The 27,750-nt window shown below is 46.2% G+C and overlaps 1 protein-coding gene across 1 annotated transcript; it reads left to right on the top strand.

The window, feature by feature from the left end:
• Nucleotides 1–315: 315 nt before the first annotated feature.
• On the top strand, nt 316–27,750 carry LOC149336698 (sodium- and chloride-dependent glycine transporter 2-like). Its single transcript, XM_089554755.1, has 11 exons — nt 316–385; nt 1,018–1,150; nt 1,697–1,831; nt 4,637–4,740; nt 6,436–6,560; nt 9,345–9,463; nt 15,891–16,019; nt 20,792–20,891; nt 23,717–23,817; nt 25,994–26,149; nt 26,918–27,750. Exons 2-11 carry the CDS (start codon nt 1,025–1,027, stop codon nt 27,164–27,166), a joined length of 1,344 nt encoding a protein of 447 aa, XP_089410881.1. The 5' UTR covers nt 316–385; nt 1,018–1,024; the 3' UTR covers nt 27,167–27,750.

Here is a 27,750-nt window from a genome sequence, read left to right as displayed (position 1 = left end):
AGGAGACAAGCTTAGCCCATATTTTGGAAGATGGGCGCACCTGGCACAAGAAAGGGCTGGAGATCAGCACAAGCCTGCCTCCTACAGTGAACGACTTAAGATGACTGTGACGGCGCAGTGAAGTATCGTACTAAAATATGGACTGGTAATCGCGCTGCCACTGAAACCCTGCGTTTTGTTGCGCATCACCTTATCCAACTACGGTGCAGACGCCATGCGATACGGTGGCCACGGTGCTGGCGCGGCGCTTCTCCGGCCACGGCGTCCAGGACGGCTACCCGCTGATCTACCGCGGCCGTGTCACTATCGTGCCCATCGACGAGTTCAACAACGCGTCGGCTAACTGCGTGCCGGGCACCGAGTCAGCCGTCGCCGGCTTCTACAAGTGCGTGCGCAAAGTCGCCGGCTAGACGAGGGCAGTCGTGTCGCTATGAGTGCCTTGAAAGGGAAAGTCGGCTGTAGTGGACAGCAGCAGACGGGTCAATGACAGTTTTACTCTACTTGACATATCTCTGTTGTAGGTACGAATTGCGCACAAAAGACACAGACAGGAAGAAACACGAGGGAGACTGACAAGAGCGCTCTTTCAGTCTCCCTCGTGTTTCTTCCTGTGTGTCTGTTTTGTGCGCAATTCGTACCTACAACAGTATGCACCAACTCGCTCAATAAGAAGTTCTTGACATCTCTCACCAAGCTTTGTGTCAAGCCTTTACTGCCAGGGTAATAACTAGTGCAGCCTCCATGAAAAACTTCCAGCTACCTGATTTTGCTCTTCAGCCAAGCTGGGGGGAGTTTGTGGAACCCCTTAAGCTCTAACCTCATGATGAGAAGACCCTTTTAACATTTCTTGGCCTTGACTGAGCTATGGAGGCTTCAGTTCTACTAGCCTTCAAGCGTAAATCATTGCGGCTCAAATGACGGTATTGCTTTGTCATGGATGGTGTGTTGCACACATACCGCGTTCCGCGCCTGTGTTAGTGCACTCCTGTCACCTTCACTTCCCTCACCGTTGTGCAGCAACATAATGCTGGGACTGGGAAGCGGTGTGAGTGACCTGTGGGGACTGCGGCCGAACACTGTGATGATGTCGGTCGCCCTCTTTGCTGGCCTCTTCGCGCTGGTCAGAGACGGAATGCCCAAGATGCGACACGTGAGTTGGGGCTGGGCTCTTGGGATCAGGCTGGGGTGTTAGCCGGTCGGGGGACTAAGCTCGGCGGGGATTGGCTGCGTGTGTAGCATGCTGGATTCCACGGGTACATAGAGCAAGTACACAATAAGAGTCCGGATATTTCGCCTTGTGCTTGGGGTTAAGAAGCGAGAGTGATACCAGTGTTGCAACTTTTCACCCGATTTACTCGGCCACTAGCACGATCACGCAATCACGCTGCCCCGAAGGGCGATGTTTCCACCGCGCCCACTCACTGGTTCACATTGATGGCACTCTGACAGTTCGACACGGGAATTAGGAGTTGACAGGAACGTCAATCGAAATTCTCGCTTGCTCGCGTCCTGTGGTAGACGTTACTAGGCAGGGGAGGTGACTCGTGCTGAACAAGGTCGTTATCAGTCGAGCTATAATCAGTTGGCTCCACCCCATGTGTTTCATTTTGCTTGTTTGGGCTTGCGTGTGCACACTTGTGCGTGTGACATTTTCTACACAACGTTTCTGTACTGAAGATGTCATCATCTGGCGCAGTCCCTGTACGTCCTGGCCGCCGCCAAGTGTTCCCTGCTGGCTGCGCTCTTCATTGGGACTGTCTTTCGCGAGGGCGCCTTCCGAGGCATCGGACAGCTGCCCGTCTGGAAGCTGGAATCCTTCGCATACCTGCCGGTGAGAGATACGCGCTTGAGTATCGAGCGGCACATTTTTAATGCAAAAGCTTTTTTAGCCTAACCCCTGTGTTTTCGACGATGATTCACGCGAATAAAATAAAGCCTCAGCCACACTCACTAAGCGAATTGTTGTGCAAGGCAATGGAGAAAGCTCAATTTTTGGGATGGCCCTGCAGGATAAGGATGGCGAAACATCGTATGTCACAAGAATATATATCTCAAATATGATTAGGACCCCCCAGAATTCGCGCTTGGGATGACCTTGGCCGAATTTAACTGCCTGGAAATATGGGTACGCACGGGTGAAGCACAGGCTCGGGCTATTCGCAAAAATGGATTAACCCACCTTCAAAAATCGGTTTGGCCTATCTCTGAAATGTGTGTCTCGCACTCCCGAAAGGTTGAAAGTTGAGTTGACCTACGTTCGGAACCGACCTGGGACACCCTACAATGGGTTTGGCCTACCCCCACAATTTGAGTGCCCTCTGTGATTTCGCACAATATTTCGTGCTTAGGAATGCTGAACCACCAGCCACTTTTTCTTACTGTGGACGCCGATTCTCGAGCACTTTTTGACTAGTCACATGTTCATGGATGCTTCAGTGGGTTCCACAGATAACGCTGAGTAAATACCAGCACGGCTTTCGCAAGGGATATTCATGCGATGGGCAACTTGCAGGGTTTACTAATGACTTGCTTTCATGTATTGACGCTGGCAACCAAGTCGACGCGATATTCTTAGATTTTTTTAAAGCTTTTGACCGCGTTCCTCACCACAGGCTACTGCTGAAACTAAAACATTTTAACATTGACGCACAAGTCATTGCATGGATAAAAGATTTCTTGTCATTTCGAACTCAATTCACAAATATTAATCATCACAACTCCCCTTTTATTCCTGTCACGTCCGGCGTTCCACAAGGGAGCGTGCTTGGCCCTTTGCTTTTTCTAATCTATATTAGTGACTTACCTAACTGCATGTCGTCCAGAGTAAGACTGTTCGCCGATGATTGCGTAATTTACCGTACCATTTCTACTGACACTGACCATCAAGCATTGCAGTCAGACCTCAACGCAATAAACAGATGGTGTTCAGACTGGCAAATGACCCTAAATCATACTAAAACTAAGTGCATGTCATTTACACACTCCTCTTCCCGTATTCCAACTTCATACTTTATAGGTAACAACGTTGTCGAACTTACTACCACGTACAAATACTTAGGAGTCAACTTGCAATCGGATCTAACATGGCATCATCACATCAACGTTACTCTTGCATCTGCTAACCGTACTTTCGGAATCATGAAACACAGACTAAAGCAAGCGCCTTCACATCTAAAGAAACTCGCGTACATCACGTTAATCAGGCCTAAAATTGAATATGCATGTGCCATCTGGGACCCGAGCCAAGACTACATTATACGTAACATTGAATCCCTGCAAAGCCGTGCTGCTCGCTTCATTTTTTCAGATTATTCTCCGTACTCCAGTGTTTCACCTTTAAAAATTCGTGCCGAACTGCATCCGCTATCACTACGACGGAAACACGCCCGCTTATCTCTCTTTCACAAACTTTATCATCATGATCGTTTGCGCGAAGACTTCTTTCAGTCACCCCCTGTCATTTTTCCTCGCCGTGATCATCCCTGCAAAGTCAAACGCCCAGCATGCCACTCGACCCATTATGCACAATCATTCATCCCCAAAACCATAGCTGACTGGAATAACCTACCATCAGATATTGCCACTGAAGTTAACACCGATCAATTTCATCAAATGCTGTGGACTCATATCAGAATTTGACGTCTCTGTGCGTTTTTGTGGTTAGCTGTTTTTTTTCTCAGGACTAATTTAATACCTGTGCATCTTGTTCGATATCGTATTGTAGTTTTTTCTTTTTGTGTTATCCTTGAACCCCCGTGTGTTTCAATTTTCACACTTTTATCTTATCTTTATTCGAACTTTAATCCACTTCTAATATTGGTGTTTGCGTATTTGTGGTTTTCTTGCTATGTTTTGCTGAAATTGTTTATTCTTACTATTTTGTTTCTCGCATATTCTTATTAGTGTGTTTCGTGTGCCCCCCCCCCCCACCCCCCCCCCCCTATGTAATACCCTCTTGCAGAGGGCCTTTAGGGTATTTGAATAAATAAATAAATAAAAAGAGCTCTCGCGAAAACAAGGGCTTATGGATATCGCAACCGGCGAATACTGACTTCTCGTGTGAATAATAGACTGCTGGAACTGGGCACTTCGAACGTCTATCCTTGTCGTCGTCTTTATGTTCTCAGCGCTTATTTCATGGTAACCATGATTGAGCATCTAGCCCAAATAGGTAGTATCACATCCAATTGAAAAATTCAGCTAGAAGAGATAAAAACTTGTTAATTTTCTTAACAAAACACGATAAAAATAAGTTGTATGTACGGTTTAACTTCCCTAATGAACACGTGGTCTTGGGACGCCTTAGTGGAAGACAAAGGATTAATTTAAACAACGTGCTGTTTTCCACGAGCCAAACCTCTGAGATTCGGGCAAAGAAAACTGTCTACGCGTCACAGTTTAATCCTGAATCGCCGGAGATGGCCGCAATTGTATTTAATTTTTTCGCCTTTTCCCGCAGAGAAAAGTTTGTTTTCAGATAAAGTAGCTTCATTGTCGTTAGAATGCGGTAATTTATCGATACGTACTAACTTCAAAATATTGTAGGCGTGGAAACTTCCAAGTTATCGAAGCTCGCACTGGCAAGCATTCGAATGTGCAAAACTTGGTCCACTGTTCGTTTCTTACTCTCGCACAGATGTGGCAAGACGTGGTGGCCTTCGCCGCATTCGGCATTGGTCTCGGTGGCTACGGCATCAGCTTCATCAGCGCCCACAATTCCTTCCAGAACAACTTCATCATGTGAGTTAGTAACGGCGGTATGCTCAATGCTCATACAGCCATTGCGAGTTGCTTTAACTTTGTGCTTTTGCCAGGGGCGGTGAGTAAACAGTGACAGTGGTACCACATCTGCGGGCTTTCCTTCACCTACCTGGGAGGGCTAGCTGGGCCACATGTCACCGTATGTAACATCGCCCACTCCTACCATTTATTGGTCATCTAGAGCAGCCCGGACAACCTTATCTGTGACCTCTGGTAGAACGTGAAGTTTTATTGCGTAAGCAATATTACGACAGGTTTCAGCCCGTCGCGTCGGGGCGGCCGCGAGGCAAGTTTGACCTTGAAGGGCGCCGCCAGCCGCGCCGCTGCCGAGTGGAGGCGCTGCCCTCACCGCGCTCTCGCCAGCTGCGGAGTGTGGAGAGGAGGCTGGAGAACGGGGGGGTGTATAAAATGCGTTCGCTTGCTTGCCGGCTCCGTCATTATGTCGCCTGATAAACTTGAAGGGAGGCTACATCGGCTTGACGAAGCCAGGAAACGACAACGGGCTTCGGAGACAGATGAAGAACGCGAACAGCGCCTTGCTAAGCGGCGCGCCCAAGACGCTGCTAGACAGGTGCACCGTGCCTCTATCGAAACCGAATCGTCTACAACCGGTGATTGTCCTGAATGGAACGCTGTGGATGCTTACGCAACCTACCAGGTTTAACCAAAGCTAAACCCTAGCAAATTTTTTTATAGTAGGATACAACATTAAAAAGAAACTGCAGTTGCTAACACTTTGCCGCCCGCGGCATCCTGTAATACTCCGCTTTCCAACCGTAACTGTAAACAAAATCAGTTTTTTAATGCTTGAATATATCAAACAACCCACTTGTGAAAATCCTGGAGCTTACAATTTTTCTCTTGTGATAAGCTTCTTGTTTACGTAACCAGAAACATTTATGCAGCGGACTACTTTTTCATCGTGGAGGAATTCTGTGCGCGGAGGCTGAATGTGGGTGGAGCTTCACTGCAGACTTAAGTCGTATCCGACTATAGTTATGATGTATCACTCTGGTTACGATTGCAGCACCTTCAAGCAAGAAGAAATTCCTTTGTAGAGATGTCAGTCTAAAAACATGAGGACTGCAGGATACGGAGACTAAGGCTTTGGTCAGTTGCTGTGGCATAGTGACAGAAAGAGATGAAAAATGCACATAATATGGGTGACTCAAGAAAAATACGCAGTGGTAGGAACTACAAAAAATAAAACAGTCAATCACGACGCCTCGGCAGCATGTCACTCGGACCCTATTGTGTGTTATGTTCTACACTATCTGGCCGTGGTCATAACTAAATGTCTTAGGTGAACCTTATATAGTGTTTTCCCTGTCTCTCTTATGCATCAACTTTGTTTTCGTTTTTTGCTGCCACCATGTCGCTACTGTGTGATTTCCAACATCACCGCTACTGTCTATAAAGCATTTGGTTCGGTAGAACCAGTTTGCGATGAAGTTGGTGTTCTCTAATTCATTGCTGATCTGTTTACGCGTTTGCGAAAGAATGAACAAGGTTTGTTACGCAAGTCATTGCATGCCGTCTGAGGCCAGTACTTGCTGTATGTATTCGTACAGTGATTGTAAAAGTGAAAAGAAAATTTTGAGCTTTCACATGAAATTAGTATTCGTTTGCTGGAGGCTCGAATTTATTTTTTTTTTCTCTTTCTTTGCGATGCAGAGACCTGGTTTATGTCCTGGTTGTTGACACGGTAACTTGTTTGGGCACGGCGTTGGTCATATTTTTCATGCTCGGCAGCTACGGCCACAAGACGGGCCTCGAGATCGACCAGATCATGGGCAGCAGTAAGTGATGGCGCACTGGCCGCAAAGAGTTGTCGGGCAAAATCTCTTTACGACCACGTCCCTCATTATCTTGCCTATACATAAAGAAACGCAACTAGAGATATTCATGGCAAAGTGGGAGTTTGGGCTTAATATTGCCTTTTACAAAGATACTTAGCGCAGAAACACAGGACGAAGAAAAGATGGGACAAGCTCTAACTGACACCTGGTGGTTTCATTCCCTTATCACCTTCGAACAAAACACTGCGGATGCCTAGCCACACAGATAACGAGGTAAACGGAGAGACTGATTACAATGAAAAGAAAAGGCTTATCATATAAAACCACGACATACAAATAACATTGAATGGTTAAATATTGTTACTGTATTGTTACTGCAGTAGAGGTAAAAAAATCTAGATGTCCTAAAACCTATCATAAAAAAGACGAATGATTTTATCTAGAATCAGGAAACTTAAAAACCTTGAAGCCCTACAACCAATCGTAAAAAAGACGAATTATTTTATCTTGAATCAAGCAATCTAAGCTTTGTTGGACAACACCAAGGGATGTATCGCTGTCATATGTGCTCCTTGCGACCGAGGAAATGAATGGGACTTCAAGGATTTCTCTCGCCAACATATCATTTGATCGTCGAACGACCTTTCTCTTCCTATGCACAGGATGAAATTCAGAGTTCTTACAATGCACAGGCAGGTTTCTACCACTAATCGTTATCATCAGTCTGACTACGTCCACTACTGGGCAAAGTCTTCTCTCACTTCTCTTCAGCTAACCCGCTCTTGTGTCAGATGCTGCCCCGCAAACTTCTTAATCTCATACGCCCACCTAACTTTTGCCGCCCCCTGGTGCTACCCTACTTGCAAAGCATCTTTCCCAATTTGCAAAGAGTAGCTGTCTTTGTCTTTACGTTGTATTTGTATGTATGTGTCTTTACGTCCGGCTTAGGTTAGCTTTCTCTCGATGGTTAAGTACCATCGAAAGTAAATGGCGTCACAGCCACCGGCGTGGTTGAGTTTTTAGAGCCACTTTACACTGCATGCAGATGTAGTTGGTTCGGATCCCAACGAGGGCACGCGGTTGTCGTTTCTTGTACCTTCTTTTAATTCCCATGTCTAAAAAACATGCAAGACGCTTAACTTAGACTTAACAGTGCATTACGATAGTGTTAGAACTCCCCCTCCCCCCAAGTACTCCCTTTCTTTCGCCTAGGCTCTGCCTACGTGCTCATAGGCGTATATTCCGAATTCGCCATTCTCTAACTTACATTCATAGATCGCGGGGACGGTGGTGCAGCGGTTAAAGGATGCGCCAGTGCACCGGCAGGTGGTTGTTTCAAACACGGCTACCGGTGGTGGCTTGTGAGGCCTAGATTGGTCTTCACGAGCTCCTGAGACTAATTTCGGCACGTCTATTTCTTCGGAAAGCTGTCTGTCTCTCGACCAACGAGCTCATGCGCAGTGCCACTGGGGGCAGGTGTCGAATACATTGAATTAATTTGAATTAATTTCACTGCCAGCTGCCACGGCGGGCAGGTTACTCATGAAGTACTTTCGTTTGGGCTGGTTGGTTCGTAGCCATGTTTGAAGCAGGAAAGGCGCGAATGGGACGAGGAAAGAAGGAACTTGTCACTTGTCTTGTTTTGTTTATGCACGAAGCTCAGAAATCTGACGAAAATGTGTGCCATTTTTTGTTTTGACATTTGCGCTTGTGCTTCGCGAGGGAGCTTTCACGTCAGGTGCTTTTTCGGTTTCATATGTGACGTGTCTATTGTACTGAGGCGTTTTCTGGCCAGGTATCTCGCTCGCCTGTAATCTGTATGCTGATTGTGGATGATAGTTTTTGTTGTTGAGTGCTTTCCTTGTGTTTGTCTTGCGTGGTACGGCTCAGTGCTGCGTATAAATGCAGGGTGTTTTGCAATAAACCTGAGTTGGTAGTTGGCGCCTGTCCTGTTGTTTTACGTTCCTTCTTGTCCCCGCCCCATTCGCGCCTTGTCTGTTTCAAACAAGCTTGCTCACAGCAGGGTGCCACCTTCTATAGTCGTCAGGTTGGGAGGACGCCCTCTCTCGGCTAGCTATAAATATAATTTCAACCTGCCACGCTGATAGAGACCCACCTGTTCACCTAGCAGGTGGGCGTCCTGTTTTTTTTGTGACACGGACGGACGCTGGATTTTTACAAGAACGGCCCCTCTACTGCTATGGCCTTAAAAAACAATTCCTCTGTTAATTGCCCACGATTTTTAAAAAGGAAATAATAATAACTTGTCTTTATGCCTTTCGTGGCCCAAGTTCATTCATTTTTCGTGGCCTATATAGGCTTCAAGCTTTGTACACTTTTTCTGACGCGAGATGCGAGCACACTTACGTCGATTGCTCGCGGCCACGCGCAACTACTTTGACATTGCATTTGCTTTTGCTGCCTTATGTCAAAACGTCCTTTCCAATTTTAAACTGAGCGTAGCCTAGTGCGGCAGAGATTGTATTCTTCGATCACCGCCGAGCACTTTCGCAGCTACCACCGCCATCCAGTTGTTCAATCTTTGTCGGCAGAACTCAGCCCAATAAAGTATGTCCTTTAGAAGTTCTCCCCTTCTACCTCACTTCTGTACAGCCGTCACCACGGCGTAAAAAAATCGGAACGAGCACTTCAACACTGTAAAACATAACAATAGGTATGTTGCTTTTCTCCGTACCTGCGTATGCAGATTTACCGCGTCGGTCTTGATAAGAATGTAGGGAACTGTGAACATCTTTCTCTCTCTCGATCTTTTACCCGGCGCAGACATCGTGGAGGACTTGGCCTTCATTGAGGTCCCGCAGGCGCTACTCTCGACCGAGACGAGCGGTTTTCTACTGGTGCTGTTCCTCTTATTTCTGGCCTTCGCTGGACTCGGACCTTTGGTATATGATCCGCTCTCAAAGCATAGGACTCAAAAACTCATGTTGAACTTGTTCTAGCGACACTGAGGGGAATTCTTCTCATTGCCGCTTGTTGCATTGGAACGGCAACGCTCACCGAAGCACTTCATTTATTTAGACTGTGCAGACATAGACAATGCGCACACAGGGTATTGGCGAGCACGGGAGAGGTCGCACGCTATATTACTGAGCTTGTCTAGATTATTTGAGGTAAGAGTTCTGGGATTTTAAGCATAAGCGAACGAATTGTGCCCGGAGAGTAAGTTCCTGGCCGTCAATTACTACTCAGACACATACATCGGGGCATTTGCAATGATATAACTAGCGGCGCTTGGACAGCGCGGAGTACTACTGTCTCATTTAAACGCCAGAAGTGAAGCCTCCAACGAGTAGACATCCGGCAAATAGCGACAGCGCTCTTGTGGGCACAGGTACGCTTGGTCTATTCGCACATGCCAACTAACTAAGCTGCTCTGACGACTGCAAACGCTGTCATGCGGCTTTCTACTATCCAGACAAAGGTAGCAAGGGTTCAAGCCATGCAGATTGTGTTATGAGCCGCCATGATCTAGAGACCGCATTGCCAGCAGTCGCCGCGAGCCCGTTTCCACCGCGGTCAAGACAGACCGCTTACTATTTCGAACAACAGTCCCGGCACATAGTTTACTGTCCCACCTTGTGTAGGGTAGGCATACTCACCCATAAACAGAAGGCAACTGAACACTTTGACTTGCATCAGCATTTCACCGTATCCAAGCTATCATCGAAATTAGCGTTGCCACAAGGGTAAACGTCCTGTAAATTTTTCATCCCTTCCTAACTTCCCTGACTGTTAAGGCGTCCACCCCTAATGTGACATTTACCACGCCTTTCGTTCCCTTTCCTCGCAAGTTTTTTTTGTCGCTTTCAGTGAATGCACCTCTCTTAAGTGCGCCAGCCCACCATCTCCACTTTTAACGCGGCCTAAATGCACTCAGCTCCCCTTTGTCTGGCAAACGAACGGTGTATCAAATTAGCTGCATTGTTCTATGGAAACAATGAAATTGAGAACACTCATAACTGACTCAAACCCACGTTCCGCATGAATTCGTACCGCTCCTTTCCTCACTCGTTTTACGTGCCCAAGAAGAACTGGCCCCTGCCAACTCAAAGCCTTGTCGGCTGCAGCATCCGCATATGAGTAGTTTTTGACCTTTTACAGATCGTCATGGGGCGCTGAAAGAACACCGTTAACACACAATGTTTTCGTATTTCGCGAACTTTTTTTTTAGACTAGCAATATATCTGTGGTACCTTGTTTAAAATATTTTAGTCTTCTGTTTTTCAAAACAGCTCTAACTTCCGATTGCACAATTTTCCGGAAGCCTAGATTTTTAGACTTAGCTAACTAGTATTTTCTAATAAACAAACTTTACTCAGGGAAGAAAATGCTGCATAGCAGGCCACACGACTCTCAACAGCATTCAGTGAGTTTCACTAACCTACGGCAATCCGTACTTTTAATAACCTTGGCGTGAGTTGTTCTGGGTTACCCGGTATGTAATAAATATATATAATATAAATCGCTTATGAGGACACGAAATACGCAGTAGTGCCTCGATCTCGCTGGACACACGAACGGCGGGGTGAGGGAATTAACGAAGCTGGTAATCAATAAAGGGGAATAGAAAGGCGTTTCGTACTGAAGAGCTCCGGAATAACTTCGACCATTTGTATTTTCTAACGTGCACTGATACCACATAGTGTCCGCTGTTTGAATGCCTGTCCTTCATGAGCTTTTCCTACAAATGTCGCCCGAGCGTGGCCTGCCCAAGGAGCCGCAATCTTTGATGTTGACACAAAAGAACGTTTTCCATATTCTGTCATATTTCGTTAAAATCATTGCCCGATATGTAAAAGAATGAAGCTGTAAGAAAACAACCTTAACGTGTTCCTTCGGCGTTAGCTTGCTTTACTTATGCTTTGGAGAGCTTTGCAGCTTTGATACACTTTCACCGACATGACTCCAACCATGACAGGAATTAAACAACAAGTTAGATAAAGTGTCCTCCTCCTCAGTACAGTGCCCAGCTCCCCCATGGTTTTCTGTTTCCCGCTGCACTCAGCGGTCCGGATTGGTGCGGACAAGGATACTCGACACCATTCTGTAACTTGGAACTTTCTGTGTGCCGTATGTAACTAATCGCTGCTAAGCCCAGCAGCCGACCCTGCTTCATGGTACGTTTCACCAAATTTTGTATCGAAGGCTGCATTCCTCACGAAATTGCGGTTTCGCTGTGGCGGTTCGCCGAGGAGGCTCAGAAGGTTTACTCGATTTGGCTGCACTGTTTGCACTAGTTCTGGTAAGTTCCAAGAAGGTTCTGACTACGTGCAGATGGCGTGCAGCTACAGTTCAGCTGGTTCAAGTGCAGCACGATGCCAGCGCCACCAACGCTCCTCACTTGCTACTTAAAACGAATGCACACAGTGCAGGCCTTGTCGTCTGCATTGCGCGCCACAAACAAAGGGAAGCGCTCATTTCCATGCGTTGTCGAGGTGTTGGGCTGCGGTGACCTCCTGTGGTTCGCGATACTTTTACTGCTGCAGTGCTACGTGCTGTCGCGCGTGCCAAATGTAGGCATGTATGTGGAGGCGGCAATACAGCTTATGGAGACGGACAGCGAAGACGACGACGATGTGCTCGTGGCTGTGGCTTGTGTACTTTCGAGACAACAGCGCAATCGTGTGCCGATGTACTGTGAGGGTGTTGTGACTAGATATTACAATCAGGAATTTAAGAGGCATTTCCGGCTTTCACGGGAAACTTTTGAAGGCCTGTATTCACAGTTTAAAATGTCGTCTTTTTTCCCAAGTGCTGGACGAGGACGGCCGCAAATCCCCGCAGACAAGACGTGCCTTATTGCGCTGGCCTACCTTGGTTCGCAGACGTCAATGTTTTCTATTGCAGACAAGTTTGATGTGACTGACTCATCGGTGAACGCATGCGTGCAGAGAGTCGTGCAGTTTCTACATTCCATCAGCGGAGAAGTCATACGCTGGCCCACAGGTGCCGAGATCGCCCGCATTAAGGCTGGCTTTTTAGCCAAAAGTTCTGGAAAAGGGCCACGCAACACAGTGGGATGCATTGATGGCTCCCATATAGAAATTTTGAGGCCAGATGAGTCGACACACTCCTACTATAACAGGAAGAAATGGCCCTCGATAATTCTTCAGGGCATTTGTGATCATGAAAACAAATTTCTTGACGTGTGTATCGGATTTCCGGGATCTGTGCATGACGCCCGTGTTTTGAGAGAGGGCCCATTTTATGGGAATGCTGCAGCGCTGTGCAGCGATGGATACCTATTGGGGGATAGTGCGTATCCGCTAATGCCTTGGCTGCTCACTCCATATCGCGATAATGAGGCCACGTTTCCGTCGTGGAAAAAAAGGTTCAATAGGAGGCTCAGCCAACAGCGAGTTACCATTGAAAACTCGTTTGGCCTCCTGAAACAGCGTTTCAGAAGGCTGTACCTTGCAGATTCAAAGACAGTAATGCAGGCATGCTTCGTAGTTATGGCAACATGTGTTTTGCACAACCTGTGCAATGAGGACAGAGATGCTCTGCAAGAAGCATCTGTGCCACAGCAGGAAGACGTGGGCAATGAAGATGTGCAGCACGATGTCGACCGCACTTTGGTAGACACCGCCGAAGCCAAGAGATATGCCATTGCGATGCAGCAGTGCTAAGATGTGTGCTAAAGTGAACAATAAATGTTCTTCCGTTTCCCTACCAAATGGTGTGTTCATTGTCATCTTCATGGATGCAAAAGTGTTGAGTATTTTGGTGAACAAATCGCCTATGAATATGCTATATTAGTTGGTCGATAACGAATGTTCACACTGAAGTTTTGCAGAAGTTAAGGTGAGGGATATTACTGCTATCACATTCCTGGCTAGTTGCTTGACACATTGCTATTATTCAGTCATGGGTGGAGTTGATTTGGCCCGGTAACAAGCGGACTTTAGCAATCTGCATGACCTTTTGTTAGTGCTTTGGAATGAGTTCGAAGGAATCTGACAAGGATACCACCATGGCAAGAATGAACCTGAGCTCTTTGAAAAAAGTTTATTTAATGCCGGTAATTTCTACAGGAGGTGTCTCCTGACAGTACTATACTTGCTGCGGTTTGTTGCCCTGAACGTACTTCTCAAGCAAATCAATAAGGCGGTCCAGCCGCATCATTTTTTCATTGTGGCGCTTCTGCCGGCCGTCCTCCATCCTTTGCAAAGTGTGGCTTAGGTTCTGTGCAGCCGACACACTACGTCGCTTCCTTTGTGGCTGTGCTGGCCTTTCAACCGCAGCTGGCAGCGAAAGCGGCGGTTCCTCGGTGTCCTCGGTTGGGTCACCGGTGGTGTTGCTAGAAGTACACATTCACAAATGCTCAATAATGAACGCTTTATCACTCAATAACCAGCACTTACTCCGAATTTCCTGGTTGCGACAAAAGTGGTGCCCTTCCAGGCACCAGAACAACTGGAGGGCTTATGTGATGCTCCTTCTCGAGGAGGCCCGATAGCTCCCTGCATGTCACAGTAAGTCAGAGCAGCGCTAAGAGCAAAATAGGACAAAAATATAATAGCTGTAACTTACTCTTCAAAGTCGCACATCACACGGTTATGACCCGACGAATTGTTTTTTTTCTTTGCATTTTTGTAGGCCCGTTCAAGGGATTTCCATTTATTTTCCGCCTGTGTCAGCGTCAGGCTCCCACCAAACTCCGCGTTGATAAGGTCAGTGATCCTCCGCCACATCAACTTTTTGGTTCTGAGTATGAAGCAAATAATTAAATTTAAGGCGCTGATCTACAATACATGGATGGTATGCAAGGTAAACAAAAAGTGCAATCGTTCAACTCACCGAAATCCCCTTTTCTTGCCTACAAGGTCTATGAACTCGGAATATTTACTGATAAGAAATTTTGTTTTCCGGGTGCTCCAAAGGTCGTAATCGATTTCTTGATGGCCTCCAGTTTGCCGCTCAGAATCTGGATGGTCGGCCGAAGCAGATAGGGGGGCTTCAAAGGCAGGGGGGCTGGCAGGCGGTGCTTGGCAGGGGGGTGTTCCGGCAGCCTCTTGGGAGAATACCAGCGTGTAACGCTCCCCGTCTGCAGAAGAAAAATGAAATTCGTTCACAGCACATTTTGACAGCAGAGCTTTTCAGACTACAGCTGCCTTGACGAGCGCCAACATTTATGCGCGCCCAAAATCACCGAGACTGCTTTGTGTTTGTGTGTAAGTAAAAATGTATTTCCTAAATAAAGCACAAAAAGCGGCTGCTGTCGCTCAAAAACTGGTAACATCGAAACAGGCGACTAATGCCGCTCAAAGATGCACTTGTGTAATCAAAATTATGTCTGCACAGCGCGCACACGCACCACACACACGTGCGCACTATAACCGCACATGACCGACCTTAAAACACAAAGGACCACGTTTCGTAGTGCAATACGAGACATTAAATTGAGCACCGAAGAGAAAATATACATATAAATAGCGCTCAAAACTGCGCGCGTACTGTTTATTATTGTTTTTTTTTGTCTTTTCAAGCGGTGACACCGTGCTCAAGGCAGTCGCGCCTCGGTACTCACCTGCTGTCTGATAAACGTAGCCGCTGCCGTCCCGCAGGAATGATCCGTCAGGATTTAAGACAATCGTAGCGTCTTTTTCTCTGCCGTCGGTACCACGAATGACCATCGTCGTCTGCTCGGAATTTGGCATGCAAGAGCCCATCGCTGCACTTTCGCTGCACTTCCTCGCCAAGCAGTTCAGAAAATTTGTGAACTCGCGCTGAACTAGACCTGCACCTTTGCAAAAGAAATAGCGAGGTGCAGGGGGCGCGCGCTGCACTGAAAAAACGAGTACAGAGGTGCTGCACTCTCTGAACTAGTTCAGAAAGTGCAGCCAAATCGAGTAAACCAAGAGACTGACCTTGAGCAGTTGCCTAGCAACCACCGCAGCTTGCGGACGCCGCGCGCTCGCCGCGCCATCTGGCATGACGTCACACCGCGCGCCTCGCCGCGGAACCACCGCCGCCGTTTGGTATGACGTCATACCGATTGTCTCGTTGTTGCGCTCGCCCTCGCTCGCTTCGCCAGCCGAAATGCGACGTCGCTACGGAAATGTAATTTGACGAAACTGCTTTCGCTAAGTATATCCTCGCCTAGCTGAGCTGAGCCACTGCCATTTTTTATTGTTATTTTTCATCTTATGAGTATAGATTGTCTCAGCGTAGAGGAATGTGGAACTAAAACCGTCTGCAGCAGCAAACCTCCAAGAAGCACGGTGTTTTACGTACCGCGTTCTCCGAGGATTTTACCGCGTGTTTTGGTGTTCAACAACTGAAATGTTCTCCGCGTGCTCACTGCAGCTGCTCACGACGGAGCTGGTGGTGGAAGTGGTCGACGAGGAGTTCCCCCACTCGCACGTCAACAAGCGGACGGTGCGGGGGGTGACGTCGGCCGTCTGCCTGCTCGCCAGTTGCGTCTACGCAACTCCAGTGAGTGTCAATGCCAGTTTGAATGCTTGTCCTGATGGGTACATCCACAATACGAATTTAACTTGAGTCATTTTATGTCTATAACCTCAGGAACTATTGCAAACACGACACATATGTTTTTGTTTTTACTCTTCAAATGCCTGCATGACAGCTGAGGTTTCCACCGAGTCAAATGCTTTCTCGTAATCAGTGAAGGCTATACATAGGGGTTGGTTATATTCTGCGCATTTCTCTATCACCTGATTGATAGTGTGAATATGGCCTACTGCCGAGTATCATTTACGAAAGCCGCCTGGTCATTTGGTTGGTTGAAGTCTAAGGTTGTCCTGACCCTATTAGCATTTACCTTAGTAAATACTTTGTAGGCAACGAACAGTAAGCTGATAGGTCTGTAATTTTTCAAGTGCTTGACGTCTCTTTTGTTATGAATTAAGATAATGCTAGCATTCTTCCAAGCTTATGGTACGCTCGAGGTCGCAAGGAATTGCGTATACAGGGTGGCCAGTTTTTGTAGCACAATCTCTCCTCCGTCCTTCAACAAATATGCTGTTACTTAATCCTCACCAGCTGTTATCCCCCTTTCCATTGCTCCTAAGACTTTCTTTACTTCCCGTTTCGTTACTGGCGGCATGTCCCATTACGATGCGCTTCTGTCTCTCTCATTAACGTTCTGACCAACGTTTATAGATTGGTTCTGACTGCATCGGCTACTGTATAGATCTGAGTAGAACTCTTCGGCTATTTGAACTATCTTACCCATATTGCTAATGACATTGCCCTCTTTGTTTCTTAACGCATATATCTGGTTTTTACCTACGCCTAATTTCCTGTTCATTGCTTTTAGGCTACCTCCGTTCTTTAGCGCATGCTCGATTCTCTCCATATTAAAGTTCCTTATGGCGGCTACCTTGCGCTGATTTATTAGCTTTGATAGGTCTGCTAGTTCTATTCTGTCTGTAGAGTTAGACGCCCTGATGCTTTGGCGTTCCTAATTAGATCTTTTGTCTCCTGAGACAGCTTGCCGGTATCGTGTAGAAGCTTCTTACCGCCTACTTCTACGGCGTACTCCGTAACGATTGCTGTGGGATTATCTTTCATTGTTTCATGCTCTCCTGGTAGAAACAGCAAATAATTGTACGTTATTAAAGTCTAAATAGATTACTTGTATATTGTACCTCTCTCCCTCTATCATTTCTACCTTTCCCTGCTCTGAAAACATCTCTGAAAAAACTGCTTTTTTCCAGTTTTCCCAGAAAACTTTTTTTCCACAAAAAACTGCACTGATCACCAGAAAAAGCGCAAACTGCCGTTCATTCTGTCCACTTGGGAGACTGTGCCTGAAGATGCGAATGTTTGTTTCCTGTAATGGATGCGATGGTCACGTGGCTGCTTTTAGTGACGTCACCCTATTTATTTTTACGACGGACAACAATCACAAATGACGTAAATTAGGTCCCACTGAGTCATATTAATCACGCGTACTAGTTTCCTGCAATTTAGATATCTACAGTAGCGTGCCAGTTATCTGCGTCGCCATCGTCGTCTTGCCTGTAGCGACAGAAAATGCAATAATGTTGCCAAAACACAACTGCAAACCAGTGCGCTTGCTTTGGTAGTAGACGAATGGAATCCTCTAGGCGTATGAACTAAGACAGGTCCCGTGATAAACAGGTTACGTCATACGCATGACTTCGAGCCCTTAGTATGTGTCGTACTTGTGTCTTCATCTCTTTCGATGCGCTGCTTTCCTTGCTTATGCATTGCGGAATCACTGATCAACTTCCTTATGCCATGTTCAGCGGAAAAGTTCAGCGCAGCAAGACAGAAACATAGAAGAGAAAAAAATCAATATGCCGATCTCAACTGGTCGTTTTATTCCGAAGAGAGGATAAACAGCGCGGAAGAAAGAGCGGGAAGATAGTGAAACCAACAGGACGGCAGCGTACGCCTAAGAAAGCACGAGGCAAGGCATAGAAAAGCGCATGTTGAGGTGAATAACGATAACTGTAAACGACGGCAACATGAACCGAAGATGTAATTTCTTGCGGGCAACAAGGGGCGAGAACGTGTAAGCTTATAGGAGTAAAAGGAATAAATACGACGCAAGAATGCGAAAACATTGATAGATATAAAAAACAAAAAAAAACAGCTACACAATACCATTTGAGTCGTGTGCTGGTAACATACTCCAATTTGTGCTTCGTCAGGGAATCCACGGTGGGCTGGATGAATCATCCCCTAAATTGAAAATATTTTTAGTTTAGAGGACCCGACAGGTTATTTACTGCGGCTTCTTCTGAAGGATTGTGCCTTTATTTATTTATTATTTATTCACTTATTCATTATTTATTTATTAAGAAGGATAGCAGAAGGATAGCGCATTAGTGTCAAGAAAAGCGTGACGCCACCAGGTCCCCTCACAGTTCGGCGCACATTGATTAACGTTATTGCGAAGTTTCAGCAGCCCGACACGGGCTGAAAAAACTGCTCGACCCTGGCGCGTTGCCAGGTATTGTATTGCTGATGTGATGTAACGTCCATGTACGGAATCAGATTGGCTAATTTTTCTTTTTCCATACCTATCAGAAGCGCACCTTCTTCAATTCTCTTTTACAGCTTCATCAGACGAATTCCTGCTAATAAAATGACTACATGCTCGGGAAAATCAGATTGCTTGAGCCGGGAAGTCTGCTACTTAAAGGCGCTCTGAAAGCCCTTCCAATAAGGGCACATCAACTCGCTCAATCGCTGCATTATGTTTTTCATGAACACGTGAGCCAAATAATACTTTTACATGAAGCAGAAAACTAATAATAATGCGCGAAAGTTGGCAAGCCCTTCCCGGCGATTTTCATGCTCGCGCCCTCCTCTGTCGCTCGCACCTACGCATACAAGTTGGGAGATGGCTATTGGTTAGATTCTTTCAGTCTTCAGGCAGCTGCCACGGCCGCGGCCAATAAGCCGCGTAGCTTCGACAGGTCAGGAAGCTCCGCCTCCAGGGGTGGGGCCGGGGGAGGAGCGCCTACCTTCCAATGTGCAAAAAGTGACGAGGGGAGAGGGGAAGGCGCCGAAATTCAAATTTTGACTACAGAGAACACAGCTTCTACAAAGCGCACTAAAAAACCATTGCTATGCAATATTCGTGAAGTGACGTGCTTTAACATCCCAGTCCTACCGCAAATTTATTAAAGCCCCTCTCAGAGCAATTTTAAAGCTGCGTTTTTGGAGTGCCGGTAGTGTTCCTCAATGCGTTTCTGAAATAAACTTTCACAATGCCCCCCCCCCACCTTTAAGATCTTTGATTGAAAGTATCTGTCGGACAGAATATGCTTGCTCCCTCTCGGTTCCCACTATCATCACAGATGTCCATCGCCTTCACCCAATCTGAGATTACACAAGCGTATGGGTCTGCATTCTGCTTACTCTCTGGTCTAGTCTACAGGAGAGAGGCACGGCACTGATGCCAAGACTTGTTCTGGTGCTGGAGCTTTAAAGGAACTCTCGTCCCAGTTCAGAAGATTGAGGTAATCGTCTAGAAGTCTAAACACCTTTTTGACAACGGCCTTGCCTGCACGGAAGTCCATCATGATGCTGTATGCTATAGATGTCACCCAAGATGTGAGCGAAAGACGATGCGACACATACACCTCTTTTCCGGATACCAATGCGCTCAACCTACGAGCCATAGGCAGATTTGATCCAAAACAATCCAAGATAGCCACCATCGCAATGGTACAATAATACACTATACTACAGACCCAAAGAAAATAAAGCGATTAATAATGCCATCAGTAATTGACCTTAGAAGATTTTCGTGGCTGAGAGTGATGGAGGTCTTCAATGTCAACCTAAAATGGCCTTAGACTACCGTAGTTGCATGTAACGAAATCCTTTAAGCCACTTATTCACGCCTCTGCACTTGGTTCGAGACACCGACCACTTAGTGGGCGAAGAGTTAAAAGAGCACTGGAACAGAACTGCGAATGGCATCTGTAAGTAACCAGGTGGACTCTAGGCAGCCACTGGCACAAAGATTAGAAACCACTACTTCCAAGACTGGAGCTGAATACTCCATCCCAAATCCTTCGATGCGGTAATTTTCTCCATTATCAGAGAATACGAGCACGAAAGCATTGCGTCTCCATTCCTTTATAAGAACATAGCTATCTGAGCTCCTCCTTCTCACATTCTATGTGAAAAAGCACTGACCATTCTTTTCGGATTGTTCACACTCACTCTCAATCAAGTTTGATATATAAAAGCAGTAACGTTCGGTTCTGTTTAGTTATTAGACTGATTTGTTGTTGCGCCATGTTCATGTCATCATTTCGAGATTTGCCTCATTGGGCTGGTTTGTAACTTATCGTGATCGCTAATTGCTTGTTTGCAATGAATTACCTATATGATTTTAGAATAGCACATTTATCAGGGCTGTTCTCTATTGTAGGCTTGATGCCAAATAACTTTTGATCAGAGAGAAAATGAGCAAGAGGCATGGGATTCCTGACCGCAAGTGCCGAATTTGGGTATTGCTATTTCCACCTTTGTGGGGTGTTGCATAGTTTCCGAGCACAATTAAGTTTTCCACGTAAGCTCTCGGCTTTTCCCTACATATCTGGTCCGTATTTGCTGACTGCCGTTTTCACCACATAACAATGTGTAAGCAGCTGACTCGTTTCTAATTCTTGGCTGCACACCTGCGCTTCTATTTTCAGAATCTCAATTTGTGCAACGTGCTCCCGTGTGAAACAGTAACGGTCGTTTCATTTCAGGCTGGTCCGTACATAGAGATCTTGGTTCTGGAGTACCTCTATCACATCGTGGGTTTCGCCAACATCATTGGAGAGCTGCTGGTCGTGTTTCAGTTGTACGGTGAGCTTGAATTAAGCAATTGCATAACACATTCATTGGAAGGGCAACATTGCCACCTGTATATTTTGCCATGGATGGAGCGGGTATTACATCATTTGGGGTATATATTTTTCTTGACAACCCTAACGAATGTAAATGGGCGATATTAAACTTATTTCTCCTCGAAATGTCCAAGCTAACAAATCTAAGAAGGCCTTCTCACTACGGGGATCCCAAAATGAACAAGGGAGGGGAAAACCTCAGGTTGCTTGAGCCAACGTTTCGAAAGAGGACTTGTCTTCGTCTGTGTTCTTTCTAGAGAGAACTTAAAGGCATCTTAAATTCTACTAAACGGAAGCAACTTCGAGAACGGAAGCCCCAACGTTGACAAGAGAGAACTGTCAGCTGAGCTCTTACGGATCCCCACAATTATTAGAGTGCTTCAGGAAATAAGGTCCGTCACCGCTATCAGAACAACCCTCAAGAATCTGCTTAGCCTTGAGGCTTCCTCATGTCCAGCGCAGTCCATCGACGGCCAGCATGTGCATCATAGCTCCTTCAACCAAGTTCAGTCTCTAGCAAAACAAAGTGCACTTCGAATATTATGCATTTTTTTAGCGGTGCTTATAGCCTCGTGGCAATAAAGAGAAACCTTTATAAGAATGAAACAAAGGGGTGATTATATAAACGAAAGGCTTATTGAATGAAGAATAGGAATGGCCGATGATTCTGCGCCTACGGCTAAGCATGATTCACTAAGCGATTAGACCTTTTCTATGTCACCCCGGCGCCAACAAATTCCATCAATTCTTCTTCCCCAACGACTCTGCCGCCAACAGCTACCAGTCATTTCTCTCGCAAGTCACTGCATTCCCATGGTATTCATTTCGTCTCCTCGTTTCCCTACATTCATTTATGCGAATTATTTGACAGGTCAGGATACGATTCCTCCACTGTGGCCACAGCGGGCTGTTAGCTGGCTGTGGCGTGGAAAGCAGGGTTCGCTCGAGAACAAGGTTTCAGGCTGCTCCCCCAAGACGCAGGGTGTCTGCGATCCGTGGGAGCTGCTATAAGCGTAAAAAAAGACGGTCGCGCCACTGGTGGCGGGACTGATTAACCAAATCGGACAGGTGTCCGCCCTTACAAAACAAGATTTAGACAGTCTATAGAGGGTATATAGACTTCTGTCTATAAAGTCCATTGACTGCCTATTGACAAATCCTAGAGACAAGTCTATAGACAATCTATAGATTTATGGCCATATACTTTTAGTAGAATTTTGTCTATAGATGGTCTATAGATTATGAATGGACAAGAAGCAATATCTATTGGAGGTCAATAGAGTCAATAAGAATTCTATAGACTGTATATGGACCATTTTTGTAAGGGCCGCTCGCCATACATTTTCAACGCTGTCGCGTCGAAATGAAGTCGTTTTCCTGAGCGTTAACTGCTCAGGAAATGAGCAAAATCTGCTGCGACTGTACTAACACTGACTTCAAGGAATGTGAAGCAACTATTTATTTTTAACTGGATGTTCAAATACTCACTAAACACAGCATAGAAGCTGTTTTGGAAAACTCAATGCATACACGCGCGGGCTTAATGGACCAGTTTAATTAACCATCGAAACACGAGCGGCAGCGACATTCTGATAATTAATTATTACCCGATGATAGCTTCAAATATTTTATACATAATAATTTACGATGCGAGTAAAAAAATGTAATGTAAATGTGAAATTTGATAAAAAATGTGCGCGCCCAGTCGTGTTGTTGGAAAAGATGGAAACAAAACAGCTTCTGGCTTGGTTTGGTTTATTGGAGTTTAACGTTCCAAAGAAACTCAGGCTATGAGAGACACCGTAGTAAAGGGCTCCGGGGTTCTTTAACGTGCACTAACATCCACCTGGGGTTCTTTAACGTGCACTAACATCGCACAGTACACGCAAAATTCGAGAGGCCTGTGTACTGTCGATGTAAGGTCGATTATTTCAAAATCGACCGCTACGCGCAATTTAGAGGCACCTCTAGATGCTTATAGGGCGCTGGCATACAATGAAATGCGGCACCGCAGTCTAGGGCAGAAATGGATCTGGCTCTGCCACGCACTACGCAGGACCATGCGCGGTACACACTGGCGCTTTCTGTCTTACTTATTACTTTACCTTCGTTTATTGCTGGCATTGCCATTTAGCTGTACACCCAGAGTGGCCCTGTCACCGGATGTTTCCTTTTTTTACAAGCATCTCTTACGCTCGCTTAAGCAGGCAGCTTCCTGTGGTGCAGACAGATGTACAGCGTCCAGTACGCCGTGCGGGCGAGTATGAATACGCTGTAGGCTGAGCCGGAACATTCAGTGATCTTACACTTACGCTAGTCTAATTCTTTTCTGTTTGCGACTGGCTCAATCGACGCCACGCCCCATGATGGAAGTGTCGCGTCTAGCCAATTACAGAAATCAAACCAATGGCAGGAGCGATATCATATTATACGTACCTCCCAGCTGTCTTTTATTGGGCGAGAATAAACACACAGGAAATGAAATTCACGGTGCGGTGTCAGTTCTTAATACTGAATTGGACACAAAAGCGCTAGCAATACCTCTCGCTGTGGCCCGGTCCTGCGCCTGCACGCCTAAAATTTGAAAGCGGTATATTTCAAAGTGGTACTGTTAATAAAATTGTATGCATGGTCCTTCGTGTTGCTTCTGACTTCAAAGCAATCACTGGCTGTTGTACGTTTGCCCGTATTGAAGCTCTTTTCAGCCTGCTACCTTGCCATATATTCTGGTAGCTGTGGACTGAATTTTGGATCAAATTTAATCTCTGAATGCTTCAATATCAGGTCTGGAGCGCGTGGTTATTGACTGCGGTCTCATGCTGGAAAAGACGCCGGGCCGGATCCTGCAGGTGCTATGGTCCTCTGTTACCCCAATGGTGCTCACGGTAAGCGATGGAACTTCACACATCAGTTATGCAAATATACTATATATTATAATTACTATATATATATACAATACCGAATTCACGTGTCAAAGTTTCAACTGCCATTCCCAACGAAACAACACGTTCTCACAGTTGCAACCGCTTTTGGTTTGGGTATGTGGTGATGCGACCGCCATCGCCCTGACTGCTCATTTTTGCTATATCTAAAATACACAAAGCGAATACGTTCAGCGATTTAAGTTTTTCGAGCAAGTTTTGTTTATGTACCATGCGCTAACACTGCGAGATGAAGTAGCCGGGACCCCACGCTTTTGATCATAGTCACCAGCCTGACTACGCCCATTTCAGGGCAAAAGGCCTCTCTCATGTCTCTGCGATTAACCCTGTCCCGGGCCAGCTGCAGCCACCCTATCCCTGCAAACTTCTTAATCTCATCTGCCGACCTTATTTTCTGCTTCCACCTGCTACGCTTTCCTTCTCTTGGAGTCCACTCCGTTACCCTTAAGGACCAGCGGTTATCTTGCCTGCGCATTATATGCCCTGCCCAAGCCATGTCGATTTCGGCTAGGATGTCATCAGGCCATGTTCGTTCCCTGACTCACTCTGTGCTATTCATCTCTCTTAACGTCACACCTATTACGCTACGCTTTTACTTAGTCGCTAGAACATTTCGAGCTTAATTATAACCTGCATACCTGGTCACTTATAACCCTGATCTTCGCGGCAGGTGCCTTCTGTGCAAAATGTTATGAATGCCTTCCTTTCATTCAAGAAGAACAGCCAGTTTTTTTTATTATTTCGACCAGGGATGTGCTTCTTTTGAGCCCAAGGTATAGATTCATTCTGGTCTATAAGTGGCATTACATAAGCAGAAGATGTATAAGGCTGGACATCAACAACCCATCAAGCTTGTGGGAGCTTGTATACTGGGCCAATATTCTGCGATGTTCTCCGACGTCCCGAATTCCACGCCGGTAGATAAATCAGTCCGGAGGTCTGTTTTCCAGCTTTTTAACATAATTGAATTAATTTTATTTAATTACTCCAACGGCTCTTGCGGGCACACCAGCGGTTGGAAAAGGTTGCTTAACTGAAACGAATATGTACTTGAACCACTATCTGTACGTAGGAGAGGGTTATATGGCGAAATGCCGAACTATGTGTTGGAAAAGAAAAGTATTGATTGAATCTTTCATAGAGACATAATACTGAAAAAACGATTAAAAAACATTGAGTAAATCAGAAGTGGAATGCGATAACATTAAAGATCTCAATTACTGCTACTTTGATGTTATGCCTTCTCTTCCTTCCTTCTTTTTCTTCGCTTTCTTGTTTGCTCAGTCCGCAGGTTCCGATGACATGGCCAGGTCACGTGACCTTGTCTGTCAATTATTAATTTAATGCGCACCTGCCAATGTTGATAGGTGCCTCACAATCTGGTGGGCAGGTTATGAATTCGTCACAAGTTCGTCGGGCATCTCAATCCGCTGGGCCAGTGCGGCCTGCCAGGGTTGGCAGGTGGTGGTGATGTCAGAAGGTCATGTGGTCTCCTTAGGCCAGTCAGCGAATTTCATCACATACCCTGTCATTTTTTAGCGAAAACCTTTAATGGCTCATAGTGTCGTTAACAAAGCGTGTCACACGCGTTTAACTCGGGAACTAAGACGATGGAAGACAGCTAACGGTTGCTTCAAATAGAAGCGGAAAAAATGAATCTAGAAACCAGGTTTAATGACTATAGGTTAATAGGTAATTGTTTATAGGCAGAAATGTCCAAATCGCGTCGAAATAGCATGGACGTCGATATAGCCACGGGAACAGTGTGACGTCACATCGACCGGAAGTTGTCACGGCATAGTGGAAATTGCCACAGATTGGTCGTGAAAACTTCGGATTTGTGTCAAATTACATGGAAAAATGTGTAATTAAGCGTAATTAACACTTAAGGTCCACGAAAGCTTTATAATTTGGTTATCTATGTGGACACGGGAACGGTATGACGTCACCGGAAGTCGTCACGTCATAGTGTCCTGGGCTTTCGCCTCTCAACACTTTAGTTGCCACTTCAGTTGCCACTTTAGTTGCTACCGCATTAAAATGAGGCAGGTTAAACACGTTAACCTAGCGTCCGAACAATTTTTTGTAGCATCATGACGTCACGGTGGGTTCTGCGCAGATCTGCCTGCTGGTGGGGCTGCTTTTCCGGCCCAGCCCCACGTTCCGCGACTACGAGTACTCAGTGCCAGCCAGGATCATCGCAGAAGCCGTGGCGTTCGTGGGGCTGACGTTCGTGCCATCCTACGCGTACACCGTTCTCGCAGCCAACGGTTTCGTGAGTACACCATCGATATTGTGTTGTTCTTAAAACGTTGACACAAACATCACTTTCAGAGTAAAAACTGAAAATTTTGACATATCTGCAGTAGAGAACATTCCAACTTTTGATCCGGTTTGTATTTTCTCCGCTGCCCGCGGAAGTGTATTTTCGGCTCAGACCACTCACGTTACCTGAATTTTCGGTTTAAGAACTTGAGAAAATACCCCACAGCTGCAATAGGACATGCATGACTTGTCTAGTGCTTGAGTGTTATAAGGCTGAACTCAACTGAATTTGGGTGCTGGCGCAGCCAATAGTAACTAGTAGCGCAGCGGTGTCGTCTGCCCCATTGCCTACTAAGCATGCGCAAGCGCGCTGAGGCATCGGTCAAGTAGTGGGGAGGGAGTAGGGAGGAGCCGGCTTCAAAAAATGTGACGTAACCGCCTTTCCTGAGTTCTTTCCTTCCTCCATGGACAGAAGCGAGCGCGGCGAGGCGAGCGGCGCGGCGCAGGCGGAGCTCGGCTCCATCTGTGGCCAGTCACGTGGTACGACGTCAGGCGTGTGAAGCCTGGGTCAAGGTCAATGTGAAACCTTGTTGACCTTGAAAGTTGCAGCTCGGAGAGTGGAGCTTCCGCTCCAGAAGCAGAATTGAAAGCACTTGTAGTCCAGCTTACTCCGCCTGGTCTTCAGTTCATTTCGGTCCTATTTATGGAAGTTCTGATTAGTCGTTTTTGACTAAGTATTTCCGGGTTGCGAAACAAACGGATGATGTATGTTCCGCAGAAACTGGAGGTGGTGAAGGCACATGCCACGAGATGGCGTCCGGCTGACCCCCAGTTCGCGCGAGAGTACAAGAACCGGCTCGTGGCATGCGGCTTGATCGTACGCCAACATCGCCACGAAGCGGTCAAGTCCACCGATGGGGTCACCGTCGGGCCCACTGGCACCTTTGTCGTTCACACTGACAGACCCAGTGGAACAGGCTTGGAACAGCGCACTCAGGAGCAACCCACTGGTCCGGCCCTCAAATGAAAAGGAAATGACCTTGGCCGCCCTTAGCGTTCGTGTAACCACGCCATGCGCCACCAAGCCACTCGTGTGATGTACGCCTGTGCTGCTATGAGACTGCTTGAGAGCATGCAAGCTTCGATTAAGCGTTGAGTATACGCCACACGTAACGTGGTCACTCTTAACGTCCGCCTCTTTCACCTGTCCCTCGGTCTCTTTTTCTTCTCAGACACATTTGTTGTGTTTTACCAACGAGATTGCACATCTCATTAATTCAATTTAGAGTACATAATTTAGTTAAACAAACGAGACTCACTCAATTAAAACTTCGTAAATGAAACTGCCACTTGTTCGTAACTGGTAACGAGTGCTATTCTTCTTAAGGACCAGGTAACTAGAATGTATTGCATAACGCACTCCTTGGTCCATATTTGTATAATTTTTTATTAACTACCTGACTAATGTTGTTGAAATGATCACTTAGTGTGTTCACTGATGATTCTGAAATATATATATCGAGTAATATAACTTCCAGTTTCCATGTAAGCTTACTGCAGAGAGATTTTAACGAAATCACTAGCTTCTCTAACGCCTGGAAGACGTACCTC

The sequence above is a fragment of the Amblyomma mixtum genome, chromosome 7 (assembly GCF_055824585.1).
Source record: "Amblyomma mixtum isolate Tamu chromosome 7, ASM5582458v1, whole genome shotgun sequence".
NCBI lineage: Eukaryota > Metazoa > Arthropoda > Arachnida > Ixodida > Ixodidae > Amblyomma > Amblyomma mixtum.
Note: the sequence above shows the minus strand (reverse complement) of the source record. Positions and strands in the feature narration are given on the sequence as shown.

Coding starts and splice junctions, on each gene's coding strand:
- LOC149336698 (XM_089554755.1), top strand. CDS start 1,025: ATGCTGGGACTGGGAAGCGGTGTGAGTGACCTGTGGGGACTGCGGCCG. Junction 1,832..4,636: donor AATCCTTCGCATACCTGCCG/GTGAGAGATACG, acceptor ACTCTCGCACAG/ATGTGGCAAGACGTGGTGGC. Junction 9,464..15,890: donor TCGCTGGACTCGGACCTTTG/GTATATGATCCG, acceptor TGCTCACTGCAG/CTGCTCACGACGGAGCTGGT.